The sequence below is a fragment of the Schistocerca piceifrons genome, chromosome 5, assembly GCF_021461385.2.
Source record: "Schistocerca piceifrons isolate TAMUIC-IGC-003096 chromosome 5, iqSchPice1.1, whole genome shotgun sequence".
Lineage (NCBI taxonomy): Eukaryota > Metazoa > Arthropoda > Insecta > Orthoptera > Acrididae > Schistocerca > Schistocerca piceifrons.
Window position 1 is genome coordinate 511,964,826 of NC_060142.1, and position 23,068 is coordinate 511,987,893.

The 23,068-nt window shown below is 41.4% G+C and overlaps 1 protein-coding gene across 1 annotated transcript in view; it reads left to right on the plus strand.

The window, feature by feature from the left end:
• LOC124798327 (V-type proton ATPase 116 kDa subunit a 1-like) overlaps positions 1-23,068 on the plus strand; it is a 192,861-nt gene that overhangs the window by 112,761 nt on the left and 57,032 nt on the right. Inside the window, exon 10 of the mRNA XM_047261677.1 lies at positions 7,537-7,649. Coding sequence (XP_047117633.1) covers positions 7,537-7,649 — 113 coding nt within the window. The remainder of the gene's footprint in view (positions 1-7,536; positions 7,650-23,068) is intronic.

Consider the following 23,068-nt stretch of genomic DNA (forward strand, 5'->3'; position numbering starts at 1 on the left):
GAGATAAGGGCTGAAAATGGGGAAATCCATTAAGATACATGACTTTCACAAAGGGCAAATTATTATTATGTAGAGCCTGTGAATGAGTAACGAAAACAGCAAAGCTGGACAGATGTTCATGTGCTACTGTCATGAGCATCTATGGCTCTGTAAAGTTGGATAGATGGTGGTCTGTGGTATCTCTTCTGAAGGAGCACAATGCTGGCACATGCACAAGTATTTTGGAGCCCATTGTTCATCGTGCCTTGTTAAACACAGAGCTCTGCAGCACACCACCCCTATGTGTTCACACATTGACCCAACAACATTGTAAATTACTGTTGCAGTGGGCATGAGATCATCAGGATTCGACAGTGAATCAGTGAAAATGTGTCAGCTCTTCAGATGAGTCATATTTTTGCTACACTAGGTCGATGATTGTCAAATGCCATCATTGAGGTGCATGGTGATTCGAAATATTCAGCATACCATAGATGCAGGCTGGTGGGAGCAGTATTATGCTATGGGAGTCATTCTCCTGTGCTTGCATGGGACCTGTGATAGTAATCAAAGACATGGTGACAATTCTGAACCACCTGCATCCCTTCATGCTAGATTCCTTCCCAAATGGCGATGTCATCTTTCAGCAATATAATTGTTCATGTCTTGGAACCATGCTGCAGTGGTTTGAGCATTGAGCAGTGTTATAGTGGACTCATGTTGATCACTTGGTGACCAAATTTGCCTGATGTAACTGCTATGGAAGCCATCTGGGTCGCTATTGGGTGCCATAACCACATACACAAATCAGTAGATTGTTACTTACATGAATTACATGACCCATGACATCTAATGCCACTTACCTCCACAAACCTACCAACAAACTGCTGGATCCCTGATATGCAGACTCACTCATGCATTTTGTTCCAAAGCTGGATGAACGTGCTATTAAACAGGTGTCCATAATGTTTTGGCTCATCGGTGTATAAGTATGTAACTAGAAGTGTGCTTGTTAAGCAGTGAGAAAAGGAAGGTTGCTATATGCATCAATAACTATCAACCAATGGGTGTCCCAGAAAGGACCTGCAAAATCAATATGAAAGCACTGCCCAGCCACAGTATGAGTTGGCCACGCAAAGAAGCTTTGGCAGGGAGCAGAATGATGCTCCACACAAGGGCGACAATTAGCAAGCAAATTCTCAATTTGTTTATCAATGCCGACCCAATTGCAGTGATGACACACTAATTGCTTCATCCGCACTATATACCAATGACCAGTGTGCAATAAGCAGAGGATTTCCGACTGCAATGAATGAGTTACAACCACACGAGACTGTCATTGTCAGTTTGTAACATAATAACACCGTGGTGTACAGACAAGTTGTGACATCGCGCAAAGTAACATCAAACAAGGGGATCACTAATCTGCCTAGCAAATGGAGGCCATTGAGTATCAATATACTTAAAGAATCTGCAAAGAAGCATCGACGGCTGTCATGGAAGCAATGCGATGAAAATCCACTGGAAAACCATCAGCTAATTCCTTATCCAGTGAATCGATAAACATGCACGATAATTCGGAAGAATCAAACTCATCATCAGGACTTATAGGTAGATGAGACAAAGCATCGGCATTGCCATGCTGGGCTGTAGTCCAAAACAAAATTTCGTAATTACAGTTAGATAAAAACAAAGACCAACATTGCAACTTTTGTGCAGTATAGGCTGGAACTGACTTTGACAGCTGAAACAATGACATCAAAGGGTTATGTTCGGTGCCAAATAAAACTTGCAACTGTATAAAAATCATGAAACTTTGTCACTCCATAGACAATAGCTAAAGCTTCTTTCTCAATTTGAGAATAGGTTTGCTGGGCAGAGTTGAGCAACTTAGATGCAAAAACAACTGGGCAATCGACAAATGAATGCAGTGTGAGAGATTCAGCTCGATGTCATGAGAAGACACAGCGACAGCCAAAACAACTGGTTTGGAGGGATCAAACAGCAATCACTCAACAAAGCAGATTTGAGCTTGTGGAAAGCAGCGTCACATTCTGAAGACCAAACAAAAGGAATGTTCTTATGCCTAAGGCAATGCAAAGGCACTGCAATCTGCACTGCATTTGGTACAAACTGAACATAATATGTAATTTTGCCCAACACAGACTGAAGTTCTTTCAAGTTCCTGGGTGCTGGCATGTCTCTAATTGCATGGAGATGTGACGGTGAGGGGTGGATATCCTGTCTGTTAATCATATGTCCTAAATACTGAATCTCAGTTTGAAAAAAATTTGCACTTGTCTCTCTTACACTTGAGTCCTGCCTGCAAAAGTACAGTAAATAAGGCATGCAAATTCTGCAAATGTTCGTCAGGGGTGTGACCTGATACCACAATAGCATCAAGATAATTGGAACAACCAAGGATAGTGGCACACAACTGCTGCAAGTAAGACTAAAAAATAGCAGGAGCCGAAGCACAACCAAACGGAAGGCAGTGAAGCTTGAACAATCCAAGGTGGGTGTTGACCACAAAATAGTGCTGTGACTTTTCATTGAGCATAATTTGAAAGTATGCGTCCCGCAAGTCAATCGTGGAAAATAATTTTCCCCCACCAAGCTTATCGAAAATGTCTTCAGAATGCGGTAAGGAAAACATAGCGACCACCGTCTGGGGATTGACCATAGACTTAAAGTCAGCACAAATACAGAGATGACTGTTTGGTTTCCTCACATACACACTATAGGCGAAGCCCATTGCGAAGCAGAAACAGGTTCAATGACACCACTGTCTTGCAAATGCTTAAGTTCAGCAGCTACGGTGTCGTGCACTGCGTGCGGTACCGGGCGTATGCACTGGAAAATAGTCATGGCATTGTCTTTAACTACAACATGCGCTGCAAAGTCTGTGGCTCAACCAAGGCCATCAGAAAAGAGTTCAGCAAAATCATCGCATAGTGTGGCAATACTGTCTGCATGGTCACTAGCGTTGTGGCAAAGTACATTGCCCTGTATTGTGAGGCCAGAAAGTTTAAATGCGTCCATGCCAAAAATGTTCATAGCATCACTAGAGTGGAGCACACAGAAAGACACTGTTTTCGTCATTGCACTATACATGGCTTGCAAACTACACATTTTGAGCTCTGAGATTTCTTGTCCAGTAAATGCAGTCAGCGTGGAATGTGAACGATGAAGCGGGGCTGGGCCAAGCAAGTCATATGTTGATCTGTTGAGTAAAGAAGCAGACACACCAGTGTCCAGCTGCATGCAAACAGAACGTCCACAAATGTTCAAAGTTACAAAAAGTTTCCTCGCATTGCGCTGAATGTGAGAGGAAGTGTCTGGCAAAACTTGTTTATTCACACAATGAGCTGTAGAAGCACATAAAGCAGTAAAGCAGAAGGCCTTGAAAAAATGGCATTGATCTCCATAGGCTGATGATGTTAATCATAATCATGGCAGTTTCCATTGCGGTGACGCCCATACAAGTCATGCAAATGGTAAACAGGCTGTGAATTAGAGTTCTCTTACTACACATAGCTTGCCCATGTCCTTTCTTATTACAAAAATAACACTGTGCTTGACGGGATGGGCAGCTGTCCCGTGGATGGGCACAAAAACAGTTCAGACATGATTTCAGTTTCTTAGTGGATGCCTGGGTGGAAAATTGTTGACTTGCCCAGAAGGGTGTGGTGCGGCGCTCTGTGTTGGGGCCAGGCGGGAGGGCACGTGTTGTGCTGCGCTAACAGTACACACACCTGGTGTCACGTTGAACGTGTAAGTAGCCATATCTAATGTATCTTGTCTGTCTAGCAAGTCCACTACTTCCTGCAAAGACGAGTTTTTAAATCTTTAAAGATTTGCTCATGGATGCGGTGGTCCTCCTCATTCTGCGTAATAGCATCTCTAATTATGATATCTGCATAGGAGAGTCCATATGAGCAATTAAAGTCACAATCAGATGTTAGTCCCTGAAGGTCTGCTAACCAAGATTTATTGGACTGAGTAGGACCACGCCGGAGACGAAAAAATTTGTAGCGTGCAGCTACCACATTTACACTGTCATGGAAGTGGGAGGTCAATGCGTCAATCACTTCTGTGTAAGTTTTAGTCTCTGGGTAGGCGGTGGGGAACAATTTTACGAGCAAATGGTATGACACTACACCCGCATTGGCAATGAAGAAGGCAAGCCGCTCTGTACCTGGTATGTTGTATGTGGCGAAGTGTGCCTCAAGCTGGGTGATGTATTCTGGCCAGTGTTCAATGTCCAAACTGAAGGCATGAAATGGCGGCACTGTAGGCGTCGTCTGTGGTACAGGTGGGGGTATCGGAGGCATTGTAGTAGCTGCAGTTTGCAGTGTGACCAGTCCATTTACAGCAGCAAGCAGCTGTGTCATTTGCTGAGCCTGAAACTGTACAAGATTGGACAGCCTGTTCCTGTGATGAAGCCATCATTGACACAAAATAATGCCTTATAGTGAAGGGTGGAAGCACTCATGCTCTTGGAGAGAGAGAGAGAGAGAAAAAAAAAAAAGGTAGGAGGAGAAAAAGTGATCCTCGTTGTCATTTCTTTTGTATCCCGCCTGGAAGGCGGCGTGTGGGTCTGGTACTGTAATCTGCAAAATAGGCCAAATGGTTCAAAATGGTTCAAATGGTTCTGAGCACTATGGGACTTAACATCTTAGATCATCAGTCCCCTAGAACTTAGAACTACTTAAACCTAACTAACCTAAGGACATCACACACATACAAGCCAGAGGCAGGATTCGAACCTGCGACCATGGCGGTCGCGTGTTTCCAGACTGAAGCAATAGGCCAAATGAAGAAGCAGGTGAGGTAAAGCACTTTGGTACTGTGTGTACAGTAAAAGCACATTTAGTATAGGCAAAAACAAGTTAATAAGTGGTTACATAACTTTGTGATGGTGAGCACATAGGTGCAAAGCCATATTCCAGTTGTAAGTAGTACAAAGTCTCGATAGCGAGCCAACACCCTCTAAAGTTCAGATGATGTATCCAGGCCATCCGCTGTTGATGAAATGGGCAGAAAGCAGAGTGGCGCTTGTTGAGCTCCTCAGCATCAACTGGAGGGCGCTGTGGTTGGTGCAGTGCCAACCTACGAGCGTGCACCTACGCTTTCGTCATCAGAACTTTTGAGACCACAACTACCAATCTTGAGAACAGAATAAAAAATTTGGAGGCATTATTTTTCACCATGCCCTCACAGCACCTACCTTCAAGAGTATGCCAATTGAGATTTTTCAACATTTCCTCGATGCTCTCCCATGAGTCAAACAGACCTTCATCCATTCATGCTGTTCTCCTTTATATATGTTCAATTTGCCGTATTTGTTCTATTTGGTATGAGTTACACATTCTAAGATAGGATGCACAAAGGATTTGTAAGCAGTCTCATATATAAACTGAATTTTCAAAGGATGCTGCCAATGAATCAAAGTCTACCATTTACTTGCTTACAAATGAGCTTACATTATCATTCCATTTCATGTACCTACAAGTTGTTACTCTCAGGTATTTGTGTGAGTTTATTGATCCTAATTGTGAATAACTAATAATGTCTTCTAGGATAAAATGTTTTTCATTTTGTGGAGTACATAATATTACGTTTCTGCACGTTGAAAGTAAGTTACCAGTCTTTGCACTACTTTGGAATCTTATTAAAATCTGATTGTATTTCATTAGAAATACTCGCATCATCTACAAAAAGTCTGACATTGCTGTTACTATTGTCTGCCAGGTCACTAATGTACAACATGAACAACAAAGCTCTCAACAACACACTCACCTGGGACACACCAGAAGTTAGTTTACTTCTGTCAATTACTCTTATTCAGTATAACATGCTGGCTCCTGTTTACCAAGAAATCCACAATGCAGTCACACATTTTATTTTATGCCTCATGTAATCATACTTTGGTTTAAAAAAAAAGTGTTGTGCTGAGTCAAATGGTTTTCAGAACTGCACCAACTTAATTTCCTTGATCTGTGTCTTCACTATGTCATGCAACAAATGCACAGATTGGGTTTCATATGATCGGTGAGTTTTCATTGACCATATTCAGGTTTGTTTTCTTATTTACTTGTGTGCATAACCTTTCTTGTTCTGGATTGTCCTCACTATTTTCTTGTGGCTTGCAAAAACTACATAGTGCTCTTCAATAATCTATAGTAGAACTATATTGAAGAAGTTGTTGTGCACAAAACTTGTTCCTTTCACAGATTTCTCACTTTCTGTTTGTGGCTATTGAACTTTACTTTTTCAGGTTTTCCAAAAGGGTCAAACTGTCATGTGGAAATTTTAGTGTGCTCAGTTCAGTTTTTCCTTTGTATGGTTTCATGCTATCCCTTTTCAGAGCACCAATTATAAACTGTAAATTAGTTGTGCATTTGTTAATTTTGTCCTTACAGTTATCATTATCTTTTTTTTCCTTTTTCCCTGAAAGGTTCACATTTTTTTGTGGAGAGACAGCCACTTAAATTTTATCCTTACTGCCATCATTAATGTCATGTATTAGTTTACAAAAGTTGAGTTTCACATTAAGAACAAAATACTGTATCACAGGCCCTAACAGTTATTAATTTTTGTGTCATTTCAGCGTACAGGATTTTATTAATTGTGTATAATTTACCTGAGACATTTTTTATGAACAGTTATGTACATGTATAGTGAACTTGAACTAATCTAGACTTAACTTCTGCAGCAATAATCAGGTCGTGAAACCATCTTCTTTTGTCAAATAATTTCCTTAGTCAACCAATTTAGGACAAACAAGTTGCATTTACTAATGAAGATATTATCATCCATATGCAATTTATCTGGAAATTGGGGTTCTGGATTTGGAAAGTCCCATTGACACTTAATAGAAAGAGATTCATTATATATAAGACTACATCATATAGGGTATAATAGCTGTTTTCCTTTAGTAGCAAGTAGTACACTCATATCATAAAGTGTGGTAATAGTAGTAATATGGTGTTATCAGTTGAGATTTCTAGAAGCGCAATATTTAACTTACAAGAAATCAAGAATATACATCAGCACTATATTGGAGGGGAAAATGATACAAGAATAGCCACCACAAAGCTCAAAAAATTAATTCTCCCCTTTTTAAAAAAGTGGCTGATAGGAAATAGGAAAAGGTAGTGAAAAGACACAGATGTGATGAAAAAAAAGAAAGATTGAAGTGGTAGATGGTTAGTAAGGTGAAACGAATACTACGGTCCCACTATTATGATGCAGATTATGTTCAGCGACAAATATTACTGGTTACCAGCACAGCCATTTGTTTGTAGTCACAGATTAGGGGGTAGTAATTTCATTGTAGAACTATGATAAAAATTGGTTGGTCAGCTGACAGACAGAATATATACTTGCAGATTAATTACACATTTTATCTCATTGGGAGAGGGGGGTGACTGGAGTGTGTCATATCTGGGGAAGTGGTGGGTAATGGTGGAATGAGCACTTAATCTACACAATCCATGTTTGACAAGTTTGAAAACAATATCATCTGAAGGAATATCCTTTTGCTGTTCTCAGTTGGCTGAAGCAAACAAGATTATGTTCCTGAACTCATTCAAAATGAAGTTATCCATAATATTTGGTTTCTTTCATATGGGATTTGGAGTGATTCTTGGTGTTGTGAACCATATGTAAGTACACTACGTCTTCTCAAATAATTGACTTCCCATAACAAATTTTTTCAGTACCTATTGTTTCCATATAAAGATGAAATTTTAATACTTTATTAGCTCTACAACAAGAGAGAATTATTTTTTGTAATTTAGATCTAAACTTAGTCTCTTAGTCTCTTAATTATGCATATGACAGTGTTAATGTGTCTTCAAGACAGAGATACAATGTCTTACATTTTCTTTCTTCTCCCCTTGCTACTTTTGTACACAGCACTATAGTAATTCAACTGCTGCCACAGTAAAAATGTAGAGTTTTGCCTCATCTGAATTAAAATTTTGAAACTTATTTTCTTTGACTGATTTGAGCTGTACCCATACATATAATATATTATAGTAGCACTATTTTTATTGATAATCTCTCATTTTTTCATTTAATTTCAACCTATTTCCTAAGGTGATTAACTTGATTGTAACATACTGTGCTAACTGTCTATTTCATCACAGAAGCAGCAGTTAGAATGGTTTTCTGCCCATTTTCATTCTTTAGGGAAAGGCAAAATTTTTGTGTTTTGAAAAAGACATAATGTTGAAATGCATGGTAGTTGTTTGGTACTTAGTGTAGAAATTTACAGTGCACCAGCACTACATGTTGTTTGATATGATGCAGTATGATTAATTGGACAGTGATGTAAGAAAGCTGGAGGGTAACATATAGGTAGGTCTGAAATTTGGGCACAGAAATGTTCACTGTGAACACCATTTCTCTGCTGATGACTTCATCTTGGGTTACTAGTTGAGCCAAGTTCGATGTTTTAAATTTTACTTAGATAACAATGATGAAACTACTTGAAACATTGTTCTAAAACAGTGATATTACTCAGTCAATAAATCTTAAAGATTACATTGGTCAAATGTGGTGAGCTTGCATATCTATCCAGCATTTTATGCTGTGAATATAATGCAAAAGAGAAAATACTCATCTTCAAGAACAAACACTGGAGGCACTTCTGCCTATCACAGTAGACTGATATTTCATCACTTGCAGATAAACAGCAATGGAAAATTGGTAAAGTTAACAAAAGTTTGAATTATTTCCATTAATTTGAATTTTTGTGTTACCTCTGCCTCTCACAATCTTATTTTCTTGGCCACAACTCTCTTGTATCTCTTCTTTCTAACTACCTGGTGAGACAGTGAATACTGCCTGGACTGTCCATACACAGATTATGCTTGCTCATCTGTACTAAATTATGTGTGGCAACTAATACATGTGTGCTCCAGCTGGAACAACTTGCACTGGAAAATATTGCACAATATTTTCTTTTGATTAGAAAATTCCTTATGCCACAGTATAGTGGTGATATTTCAAGAGTTGAGAATGACTTAAGGAAAAATGTTACTTCAGTGAATAACTTCAACCTGTTGCATTAATTACTGCCTGTCTTGAATGATATTATCATCAAATCAGTGAAGTTATAATCAGTTTTAATTTATCTGACATATGAAAATTCTATGCCAAATGAGAACTCAAACACCAGATCTTTGTCCTAATTAAAAGCATCTACACCACCCAAGTATCTTCTATAATGTGATTCACAGCTCAAGTCTGCCAGATTTGTTCTTCTGCAGTTTATAACTCTGCCAAGGCTCTCCCACCTTGTTGTGGGATTGCAAGTTTTACTCAAAAAATTTTGTAAATATCTATTATTGTACTCAAAGAGAGACTCATTACACTCCTTCCAAAGGTAAGCAACTGACAAAAGGTGGGGCTTCCATTATGATGACCCACCTAGTATATGGTTATTGACAGCCACTAATCATAAATAGTAAATTTCTGTACCGTTTATGGGTGTGAATTAGTGGCTTTTGTGCTTGCCCTTGGTGTTTCTTCTTTCAAAGTCATGGCCTGCTGTTGATACTAAGAACCCAGACACATAAAATAAATTGTCTTAAAGATGAAAGTCAATTCAGAATCCCAGCAATAGTTGTCGCTAAATCATCCCTCCCCCCTACCCCATTCCTGCCAATGAATGAGGTGGGTTGGCTTGCATGCCTGTACTGTGGTTGTCCAACTACTTCAGAGGCATATCTGTGAAGAGGCCAGACTAACATATGGCTCCTGAAGAAAAGCAGCAACCTTTTAAGTAGTTGCAAGATGACTGATTGATCTGGTGTCATAACATTAGTCAGTGTGGTCTTGCTATGTTGGTATAGGGATTGGATGAAAGCAAAGCAAAACTAAAGACATTATATTTCCAAGGATATAAAGGCATACCGTATTGCTTAATGATGATGGCATCATCTTGATAAAATTGTTACCCATTTGGATCTCTGGATAGACACTACTCAGGATTGTCTTGAGGAAAAACAAAAATGGTGTTCTATGGGTTACAGTACAGAATTTTTTATCACTTTATTGGGTAGGTAGGACAGAGAATCTAAAAAGAGAAACAGATAGGATTAAGTTAGATATGGTGGAAAACAGGACTTCTTGTAAAGTGAGTACAGTGTTATAAATACAAATTCAAATAGAGTAGGTTTAATAGTGAATAAAAATGGGAATGTGGGCAAGCTGCTATAAACAACATATTGAACACATTACCATAGACAGGTAGGCAAGAACCTTACACCCATCACAGTAGTACAAGTTTATATGCCTACTAGTTCCCCTGAAGATAAAAAGATTGCATGAATATGTTATGAGATAACATAAATTATTCAACTAGTTAAGGGTATGAAAATTCAATTGTGATGGGTGACTGAAACTCAGTAGTAGAAAAAGGAAAGCCAACAACCTTGCCACTGGTCACCATCAGTTCACCAAAGCTAAGCGCTGTGAGCTTTGGCTAGCACTTGCATGGGTTACCGTATGAGTTGTCTGTGCACTCAGCCCTTGTGAGGCCAGTTGAGGAGTTACGTGATTGAGAAGTAGCAGCTCTGGCCATGAGAACTGACAATGGCTGGGAGAGCGGTATACTGACTACATCTCTTCCATATCTGCATCTTCTGGTGCCTATGGGTTGAGGATGACGCCAAATTCAGTCGCTACCAGACCTGTTTGGTGAGAGAGAGAGAGAGAGAGAGAGAGAGAGAGAGAAGGAAAGGGAAGTGAAGAAAAAAAGTTAGAAAACATGGAGTGAGGGAAAGGAATGAAATGGAAAGCTGCTTGGTAGAATTTGGCACAGAGTATAGTTTAATCATCGCTATCATTTGGGTTGGGAATCATGAATGCACGTTGTATATGTGAAAGAGACATGGAGATACTAAAAGGTTCTGAACAGATTAGGTAATAGTAAGACAGATATTTCAAAACCAGATTCTAAACTGCATATGGAGAACTGTGATGGCAGAGTTTACTGTGAAGACCCCAGGGCTGCATCAGTAGGCACTGTGCTTGCCCATGCCATGCTGAGCATGACGTACTCAGCTGAACTGTCATTTAAATGCTGGTTCTCATTGCTGAATTTGCAGAAGAGCTGTGTTTGTGAGCCACTGCGAACCATCTGGAACAGGGCAATTGCCAGTGTGTGGTGTAATCAGCAGCACACATTCATGATGCAGAAGTTGGTTAAGTCAGAGTGGCTTCTCAGAGGCTAGCACCAGGGCATTGACACCCAGAGCAGTGCTGCTGAGCGGTGCTGATCAAGCAGAATTGATGTCTGTCTGGCTGTGGCTGATGTCCATAGCTCACGGCCTGATTTTGGTGCTCCAAGTTCTGCTACTTTCATTTCACTACAGTTCCTAATACATGCATATAGTGAATTCCTACTGAACCCAGAAATAGGTCTTTGAAGAAGATTTTCATAGTTGTTTCTTCTTGTTGATGTTCATCAGCCAGTTGTTGGTGATAATTTCTTGACAATATCTGTAATAAGAAGAAATGGTGATGGAAGTTGTCTTCGAATGCCTACTTCAAGGTTCAGTAGTGTTAACCATATGTGTGTGTTATGGAACTGTTTGCACTGCAGAGTTGCCATTTCTGAACTTTTCTGCTGTCTTGTGCTGTTGCTGCGTGTACAGATATGTCTGCTACAACCAACCAAAAATTGAAAATTTGTGTTGTGATCACTTACGAACAGTTGGTGAGGTGGTTTATCCTCCTCACGCTGTGCTGTGCCCAGTGGGAGCATAGTAATTTTTTGTCTGAGAGTAATGGACTGTTGAGGAACAAAGGAACATGGTGATGTACATTTCATTGTGCTTTGCTTCGGTTTATAATGCTACTAGCACACGGGGTGTTTCTCTGTATACCATGGTGATTTTGATTTGGTTCTCGATCATATCAAAGTTTGTAGCTTCTGAATCTGGCTCAATCATTCTTAAACCTGCTTTTCCAGTCTATCATCTTCAAATGGAGGCAAAACTACACTCCTGGAAATGGAAAAAAGAACACATTGACACCGGTGTGTCAGACCCACCATACTTGCTCCGGACACTGCGAGAGGGCTGTACAAGCAATGATCACACACACAGCACAGCGGACACACCAGGAACTGCGGTGTTGGCCGTCGAATGGCGCTAGCTGCGCAGCATTTGTGCACCGCCGCCGTCAGTGTCAGCCAGTTTGCCGTGGCATACGGAGCTCCATCGCAGTCTTTAACACTGGTAGCATGCCGCGACAGCGTGGACGTGAACCGTATGTGCAGTTGACGGACTTTGAGCGAGGGCATATAGTGGGCATGCGGGAGGCCAGGTGGACGTACCGCCGAATTGCTCAACACGTGGGGCGTGAGGTCTCCACAGTACATCGATGTTGTCGCCAGTGGTCGGCGGAAGGTGCACGTGCCCGTCGACCTGGGACCAGACCGCAGCGATGCACGGATGCACGCCAAGACCGTAGGATCCTACGCAGTGCCGTAGGGGACCGCACAGCCACTTCCCAGCAAATTAGGGACACTGTTGCTCCTGGGGTATCGGCGAGGACCATTTGCAACCATCTCCATGAAGCTGGGCTACGGTCCCGCTACGGTCCCGCTCACGCCCCAACATCGTGCAGCCCTCCTCCAGTGGTGTCGCGACAGGCGTGAATGGAGGGACGAATGGAGACGTGTCGTCTTCAGCGATGAGAGTCGCTTCTGCCTTGGTGCCAATGATGGTCGTATGCGTGTTAGGCGCCGTGCAGGTGAGCGCCACAATCAGGACTGCGTACGACCGAGGCACACAGGGCCAACACCCGGCATCATGGTGTGGGGAGCGATCTCCTACACTGGCCGTACACCACTGGTGATCGTCGAGGGGACACTGAATAGTGCACGGTACATCCAAACCGTCATCAAACCCATCGTTCTACCATTCCTAGACCGGCAAGGGAACTTGCTGTTCCAACAGGACAATGCACGTCCGCATGTATCCTGTGCCACCCAACGTGCTCTAGAAGGTGTAAGTCAACTACCCTGGCCAGCAAGATCTCCGGATCTGTCCCCCATTGAGCATGTTTGGGACCGGATGATGCATCGTCTCACGCGGTCTGCACGTCCAGCACTAACGCTGGTCCAACTGAGGCGCCAGGTGGAAATGGCATGGCAAGCCGTTCCACAGGACTACATCCAGCATCTCTACAATCGTCTCCATGGGAGAATAGCAGCCTGCATTGCTGCGAAAGGTGGATATACACTGTACTAGTGCCGACATTGTGCATGCTCTGTTGCCTGTGTCTATGTGCCTGTGGTTCTGTCAGTGTGATCATGTGATGTATCTGACCCCAAGAATGTGTCAATAAAGTTTCCCCTTCCTGGGACAATGAATTCACGGTGTTCTTATTTCAATTTCCAGGAGTGTATTTCAGCATTGTATAAGTACCGACTAGGTTACATATTCCCCGAGATTTTGTCAGCAGTAGAAGCCACTACATCCAGACTTAAATATCGACTATTTGTTAAGAAAGAATGTGCATTGGTTGGTAGTCATTGAAGGAACATAGTTAAAAAAAGATCATTGGGTACCTGCAGTCCAGAAAGAGCATGCACCTATAAGCACAGTAAAAGGTTTTTTGTCTCCTAGTGCTACTTTTTACTTTATGTGACTCTGAGTTTTCCAAATCTGAGATGAGGCTTGTTTCTAAGTCTGTATACAGAGAAGTTAATAATGGTTTCCATATAAAATCTGAAATTAGCTCAACAACTTCCCTATCTACTGATCCCAAAATATACCAATATTAGAGAAGGAAAGTTGCTGCTCACCATATAGCAGAGATTCTGAGGCACAATAGGCACAACAAAAAGATTCACACAATTGTAGCTTTCGGCCATTAAGGCCTTTATCAGCAATAAACACACACACACACACACACACACACACACACACACACACACACACACACACACACACACACACACACACACACACGCAAACGCAACTTGCACACACTTCTGCAGTCTCAGACAACTGAAACCACACATTGTTGTCTGAGACTGCAGACGTGTGTGAAAGTTGCATTTGTGTGTGTATGTATGTCTATTGCTGACAAAGACTTTAAAGGCTGAAAGCTATAACTGTGTGAATCTTTTTGTTGTGCCTATTGCGACTCAGCATCTCTGCTATATGGTGAGCAGCAACTTTCCTTCTCTAATATTGTTACATTCCATCCTGGATTTTCCATTGTTTGATCCCAAAATATAATGTTGTTTTGTCACTTGATTGCTTATATTTGTGCTAACACATTAAGATTCTTCTTGTAAAAAACCTCTTTTTCAGCTTTTTTCACCAGAAAAGTGGTATTTTCAAAGCCACATATGATATTTAATATTGGCATTGTTTGATGGTGGATTTGCCTTGGAATCATCTGTTACTTACCGACTCTAAGAAGAGCTACAGTGCAGTGGCTTATGGGAGTAGTCATTTTAGTGGAAGGTGCGAGGACTGTTCAAAAAAATCCCAGTACCTTTCCTTCGAAATACTCTCCTCCACAATTGATACACCACTCCCAACACCTTTACCACTTCCAGAAGCAGTCTTGGTACACCTCTTGCTCCATCATGTGAAGTGCCATCTGCAAATTTTCTTTTATTCCATCTATCGTTGCAAATCTTCATCCTTTCAATGGGGTTTTCAACTTTGGAAATTAAAAAAAAAAAAAAATCCGCAGGGGCCAGGTCTAGAGAGTACGAAGCATGAGGCAACACAGTGATTTCATTTTTTGTGCTCTTCACAGATTGCAGGGTGAAGACCTTTCTGGTCTTGACTCTTGAGCTGTGGGATGACCTTGGTGGCAACACAATGCTGTGTCAAGATTTCATGACACGATACAACTAAAATGTTACATTCTTCTGCAATCTCTTGGACAGTCAGTCTTAGATTGGCAAGCTCAATGCTCAATTTCGTTGATGTTCCTGGCATGAGCGTCATCGGTGGACTTCAGAGGGAATTCTGAACAAGGGTCATCTTTAACTTTCGTCTGGTCATTTTTAAACCATGTGAACCATTCATAACACCGAGTACAGCTTAAGCACTCACCAATGTAGGCTTCCTGCATCATTTGAAGTGTCTGTAAAGTTTTTTTTGAGGTTCACAAAAAATTTAGTGCAGGCATGTTGCTCCTCTAACTCTGCCATCTTAAAACTCATAAACTGTGCAACACAACATTCTACTCAATACAGCATTGAACAATAACTAACAGACATACAACAATGAAACTTCCAGTAGTTACACAGTAAACACAGGTGTGTGCAGGGATGCCACTGCATTTCACTCCAACACACCATTGGGGCAAAATTACAAATGTTCCAGAATTTTTGAATTGTCCTCATATATGACTTCAGGCTGATTTTCATTTGATTCTGGTCCCTTCAACTTTAGCTGTCAATACCATGTGCAAAGGGTACCTTCATTGAACATATTAACAAATTCAAACCATTTTAGATTCAATTACGTACAAGATTCCTGTGATCTCTAATTCCAGTTGCTGTTATCACTTTTGTTTATGACTATGTAGTTATGCTGAACACATTGTCATCTGTTAACTGTGGCTTACTAGGTTGGCTGCACCATGAAATCTGTCACCACTAACCCAGACCATTCAGCTTTTGTCAAGATGGCTACTTTTGTCACTAAACCGTAGCTCTTATTACGCTGAACAAGTAACAGTGTTTATATTTCTCTGCATTGATTACAGCCACAGGTGAAGAAATGTAAATTTATGCTTATAGCATTAGTAGACTAAGAGAAAGCTTTTGGCACTGTTGCCTGGAATATACTTTTGGAAACTCTGAAAGTAGCAGGGCTAAAATATTGGGAGTGATATGTTGTAACATGGACATACAACACAACCAAGAATGTTAGTACAACTTTATTAGGCTGTGGTATGCATGCCAATCACTATAACAGACACTGAACACAGTAAGATAAGGCAAATGCATGCAAGCAGTAATAATATGATAACTGAATGCGAGCATAGCGTGTCAGGGCTTAAATAGGTACTCGCCCATGGCAGGCTCTATTGGAAATTCACAAGATTGCTCTTTTATGGCATACTCTCGCAAATATAACACACTGCTATTACATGTGGCTTTCAAGCGTGTGTGCATTACTTCATTACAGCTCGGATTTGTGAGATGTCCATGGTGTCTTCCTCCTCGAGGTGCTCAGATGACATGGTGATACCTGGGCATATGGTATTAAGTACTTGGCATGTGGGCAGTGTTTTGGTCTGCCTTCTTGTGTCAATTCATACAATAGGGTAGTTGATGTCAATGTGACCTCCATGTTCATATCAGGTCCAGCACTTGGTGATTGTGGTGCCCGTGCAGGTGGCAGCCGGGATGGAGGAGATGGCTTCACTGTGGATGATGACTGCTTTGGTACTGGTAATGGTATTGCAGAAGCTGTGCCAGGTTCATCCACTGGTGATGGGTGGCCCCCTCATATGTCATGACAGGGACCCAGAAACATCAGGTGATCCATCGAGCGATGCAGACAGGCATGACATTGTTGGTGTACTGGTTGAGGTTGTCTGGTCATCCATGTGCAGTTGCAACTGGCCATAATGACGTTCACAGATGCCCTCCTCCATACAGAAGTCATGGGGATGGTAGCCATGGCATCGGGAGATGTTGGTACAAATCCAGTTTGGGCGAACAAACCCAAGTGCCCAGACAGGCAGTCCGTGCTGGGAGTGGGATGATGGCTGCATGGGTTGGCATCCCTGGCCAGACTTCAGGAGATCCAGGAGCATCAGAGGTTGATACCTATGGTGCAGTTCAGTGGGGCTGTTGTTGTTGAGTGGCAATATCAGATAGGAAGAGAGAAATTGATCCAAGACAACGTTGCATGGGGACGAAGTCACATATGTTTTCATTTGCGTTTTGAATGTTCTAACTAACCTTTCGGCATCACCTTTTTTTGACAGGGTTGCCATGTCATTAGAGGTCAAAGGTGGCGGGTAATGAGCAACATATGGGAACTGAGAGAATGCATCAATTACTATTAGCAAGTATGCATTAAGGAAAGGTCTGACAAAATTGATGTGGAGATGGTCACAGGCCTGTAAAGGTTAGAGCCATAGATACAATGTTGTCCGCAGGGCAGCTTGCTGTTATGCACATTGAGAACATTCCGTAACCCAATGAGTGATGTCACCTTCCAACCAGGCCAAAAAACATGACAGTGGCCAATGCCTTGGTGTGTGGTACCACCCAGTGACCAGCGTGCAGAATTTGCAGGATCTCTGAATGGAGAGCTGAGGTAACCACTAAGCAAGGAGCTGATAGTCCATATCAAGGAGTAGAACACCATCAACAACAGAGAAATGATGCTGAAACACATAGTAGTTATGGGGGGGTCGGAAGCCTGTGATGGAGGTGCCTCAGGCCAAGCATGCTGTAAGCAATGTCTCACTTTCTGTAAAACTGGATGAGTTGCACTAGCTCGCACAGCCCGAGTGCTTGTGATGGCAAAAACATTGACAGTTTGTTGAGCGCATTCATCAATGTGGAAACGGAAATTGGATCTGGTGTGGCTGGAAAATGGGAGAGCACGTAAGCATTCACATGTTCAGCTGTAGGGTGGAACTGAATCACATAGTTGTACCAAGAGAGAAATAGTGCCCAACTTTGAAGGGGATGTGGTGCTTTGTCTGGCCATGATGCTGAGGGGTTAAACGGCAAAACTTACAGCTTGTGATCCATGATGAGATGGAATTTTGCACTATACAGGAAAACATGAAACTTCTTTAAGGCATAAACAATGGTCAAGGCCTCTTTCTTTATTTGTGAATATCTAGTCTGAGCCAAATTAATTTTTGATGCATCTCAATAGAGCGCTCAGAGCGATTAGAATATTTATGAACTAATACTGCCCCCAGCCCATGTTGGGGCACACCTGTTGCTACCACTAAATGTTGACTTGGATGGTAGAGTATAAGGCAAGGTGCAGATTGTAACATAGACTGCAGTTTGGAAAACAATGTTTCACATGCTTGTGACCAGTGGAAAGACATCCTCTTATGCAGCAAGGCATGTAATGGTTGTGCAATTGATGTCGCCCCCCCAGCAGTAACTGATGATAGTGAGCTATCTTACCTAAAAAAAACCTGGAGTTCCATGGCCGATGGAGGATGTGGAAGAGGCATGACAGCAGAGTCATTCTGATGATGGGCTTTGATACCAGCACTACAGACCTCGAACCCAAGACAAACAATAGACTGAAAGAAATGGGACTTTTCCATTAACCTGCCAGCCTGTAACACCAAAGAGAGCATAAGCAAGTTGTTGAGATGTTCAGCAGTGGAGGAGCTGGAGACCGCAATATCATCAAGATAACTGGCGTATCTAGGCACAGTCCTTGTGAGTTTCTCAAGAAACCATTGAAAAATTGTCAGGGCACTAGCCACACCAAATGGTAACTGCAAGTAATGACACAAACCAAAAGGCTTGTTAATAACTGAGAGCTGTTGAGTCAGCATCAATGGAAAGCTGCAAATATGCATCAGAGAGATCGATCTTGGAAAATACTGACTACCAGTGAGCTTAGCAAAAAGTTCATCAGGGTACGGCAAGGGATACATTTCAATGACAGATTGAGCATTGACAGAAACTTTGAAATTTCTGCAAAGGCATAACTGCCCATACGAGTCCTTGACAATGACTAAGGGAATAGCCCATTCTGAATAACTTCATCAGAAATAGTTAACTGGGAAAGGTTAAAGGCATCCAAACAAAACAAATTTTCAGTTTGGTTGCAACAGAGATTGCTGACACACAATTGACATCCAAGTCAGCATCTGCAATAGGCTGTTGGCAATTAACATCACAAACAAGAGCAGTGTGACCCATTTTGTAGCACTGGCGGCAAATGATGCACCACTTAGGACAATCTGGCCTATCATGAATGACAAAACATGATGGACAAGAGGGAAGCATGGAGTTCTTGCATTGTTGTTCATTACTGGGCTTACTGTTCTGCTGCTGCACCCATGGCTGCCACAGTGAGATGAGATGGCTGCTGTCATGTTTTGCTTGCCGCAGACCTCTGTCAGTATAGTCCCAGTATGAACCATTTTACAATTGGTGGGGGAAAGCAGGTTGAATATCTGAAACCTCTCATCATGACTCAATTTCAGTACCCAAAGCTTTGAAACTTCAAACAATTGTGCAATAGTCACATTGAAGGGCACACTCATGAAACTCATGATCGGGGGCCAACTGATGATTGCATCACAAACCATGTGGTCAGCATACAACTCCTTAAGTACATCAATGACAGTGTGACAATGGCAGCTTAAACTGTGAAGCTCAGCTGTCCAAGTCTTATAGGAATGTTCCAGTTCCTTGCACCAACAGAACTCAACTCAATTGGCAACGATTTGCATCTATTTACAGCAGTAATTTGAAAGAAGGTCACAGATGTTACCAAAAGGAGTGAAGATGGATCCTGCAGGGGGGCCCTTTGGCAATGGAGTTGATACACGTGAGGTGAACTGGAATGGCGGGGAGGGGGGGACAACTGGAGTAGTAACAGGCAAAACAGGAGATACAAGCAAAACAGGAGATACAAGGGGTGATGTGGCAGATGACATAGATTGAGACAGACCCAAACTGGCCAAAGCAGAGGCAAGCATTTGCAATACCTGGTGTTGACTGTGTTACTTTGTGGCAAACAGCTCTTGCTGTTGACTGAGATGCTGCAACACCAAAGTAAGAACTCTTTGCTGACCAACCTGCCAGCTTAAAGACTCATCAGTAGCACTGTTAGATGTTGTAGACACAATGGAAGACCAACCAGAGACTGAAAACTGTGTGGAGAACAATCCCACGCTCTTTGTCACATGTGTTGTAACTTGGGCACACAACACAACCAAGAATGTTAGTACAATGTTATTAGACTGTGGCATGCACACTAATCACTGTAAGGTACACTGAACACAATAAGATAAGGCAAATGAATGCAAGGTACTCATTGGCAGGCTCTATCAGAAGTTCACAGTATTGCTCTGTCATGGCGCACTCTCATCATGAAAGTTATCTACAACTCATACAGAAAGTGAACTGCAGTTATAAGAGCTGAAGCACATGAAATGGAAGCTGTAGTTGAGAAGCGATTGGAGACAGGACTATAGCCTGTCCCTGATGTTGTTCATTGAGGATGCTTTGGAGGAAATCAAGAAGGAATTTGAAAAGGAAATTAAAATTCAGGGACACAAAATTAAAACTTTTAAATTTGCTGATGACATTGTAACTCTGTGTTAGACGGTAAAGGATTTGCGGAAATGGATTGTGGAAGTTAGGAGATGGAAATAAAGCTGCGAGGACATGTTGTGAGTTGTGCTTGGGTAGCTCAGTTGATAGAGCAGTTGCCTGTGAAAGGCAATGGTCCCGATTTTAACTCTTGGCCTGGGACACAGTTTTAATCTGCCGGGAAGTTTCAGGTTCAAATGTATTTGGTTGTAGTTTGAAAATACAGGCATGACACATAATTACTGAACAATCTTATTTATAGTTTAATGAACAGAGAATAGTACAGAATTAAGAACAACAGACTTGAAAATGTGAGCATAGTGACGTCTGTAGACACCAGAGATATTACTTAGGAGTAAAATTTGAACCATAACAGGACCCATTCATTTTTTTCAGACCGTTATAAATTAAGAATTGAGTCTTATGTTAGTGGCTCTATGACTGAAGTGCAAGTCCTTCAATACATGTCTTGTGCTTCAATGCAAGAAGAGGCTTCACTAGTACATCTGCCGTCATATCTTGTGTTGGCTGAACTTCTATTTTCAGTGGGTACTCTTGTAGAGCTTGTTGTATGAAGTGATATTTTACATGCATGTGCTTTGCCTTTGAGTGAAAAATTAAATTATGTGGTAGCTTTCCAACTGATTGATTGTCAGTGATCAAGGTGATGTATGACAGTTGCCTTAAACTCAGCTCCTTCATGAATGTTGACAAATGAATTGCTCCCATTGCTGATACAGTGAGGTTCATGTACTTAGCTTCAGTTGATGAAAGAGCAATGACTCTCTGCTTGTGTGAAAACCATCTGCATAAGATGGAGTTGTTGTCCGTATATGATTTCCAGCATCAGAACTTCCTCAGTCAGTATCTATGAAATTGAATATTTATTCCTTATCCTTGAAGTACGTTACTTTCTCACCTATGGTTTCTTTGAGTCATCTAAGGATTCGTGAACAAAATTATGGTTGTTATTGTACTGGCTTAGCTTACTGACTACACAGCATGTGTTGCTTCGAGTACTGATGATGATGTACATCAATGCTCCAAGTAGTTCTCTGAATGGATAATGAGGGGCATCTTCATATTTAAAGCTCTTGCATCCTACTTTCTCCCAGTTGACAATGAAGCCTTGTTGGCCTGCAGTCATCTGTTTTTAATCAGTGTAAAACTTTTTTGATATAACCACTTTGATACAATGTAATAATGTCAACAGACTGATTTTCCTCAATGCCCAGACAGCATGTCACCAAGATCCTTGACATCAAATCTGGGAGATAACTCATCATTGGTTTGTTTTGTCCCTTCTGGTTCTGCTGAAATTTCTATAATGTCATTTACTTAAATGAGTAAGGGGACGGACAGTTTTCCACACTGTCTTCAAAGACAGGTGAATCTGATTTTGAGGGTTGCAGTACAACTGAGGTTAGAGTTGCATTCGATTTAGAATACCATTGTCAACCAGCATGGCACAAACTGTAAATGACCTTTTTAAGCATGCACACTTTATTTCTGGATTTCAGTGTTTGGAGCATGTCACTTGCCTTTTTGATTATGTGATTATCTTTCTGTGCATCTCTCATTTTATGTAATAATTCAACCATTGAATCCACATGAATACTTACAAAGAATGTGTCAGCTTCACCATTGTGAAATGCAGTGGTGATATCCAGTTGTGAGACACCTAAGTCAAATTTGACTGACAGAGCCATAAGTAGTATAAATGAATCAGATCCTGCAGCTCAAGAGAACATGTTCACACAGTCAACTCCATTACATCGTTTGAATCCTCGTGCAATTATTTTTGATTTTCTCCTCAGAAAAGACCCACTGCTGCTGTACTTATTCCTGAAAACAGTCCAACAGTCAATTACCCTTTCATTTATTTGTCTTTCTACAATGTCCCAGGTATCATTTTTCACCAGTGACTAGATTTAATCATGTATAGCTTCAAACAACTCTTGATGATCTGGACCACACAATGCATTATCAACAATGACCTCTGTTACTGCATTATGACATTGACCTCTGTTGCATTTGCAATGAAGTTAACATTATGTATTGAAATACTTGCTGAGTTTAAAACTAAAATAAACTGTTGAGAGCAGGGAGTTGTAGTATGTTACTTATCGGATTGGTGGATAGTCACAACAGCTTACATTCAAATTGTATGACAGAGGGGGGCTGATGTGTGGATGCCCCCTTTTCACTGTTCACACTAACCCTGGTCTGTCATGTCCCCATATTTCAATCTTGTTGTCCTTCATTGGGTGCAGACAGAGCAACTTCTGACTCCAAACCATAGAATGGATCATCATCTGACAATGACTCTCATTCAGTGTTAGTATTACCATTAATATCTCCTCCCAGGCAATTCATGTTGATGCTCCCTCTTTGGTGATGATCTGGTTCATCTTGCTAATAGTCTACTTCAGTTTGTTTGGGCTCAAAACTATTATCAAGGTACCTCACATCTCTTGATATGTAACTCTTGTGATTTCTTGAACTCTCACACAATAGGCTTTCGAACAGTCATAATAGCCTACAAAAATCCCTTCTTTGCCTTTGGGATCAATCTTTCCTTTGTTTGGTAATTTATCTGGGATGAAAACCTTTTGAGCAGATGCACAAAGATGAGATAAGTTGGGTTTTATCTTCAGCCACTTCTCACATGGAGTTCCATCAAACAGTCCTTAAGTTAAGAATGATTTAAGAAGTACCTAACTTGGTTGATGGCTTTGGTGAAGAATTGTGGTGGTTATCCTGACTCAA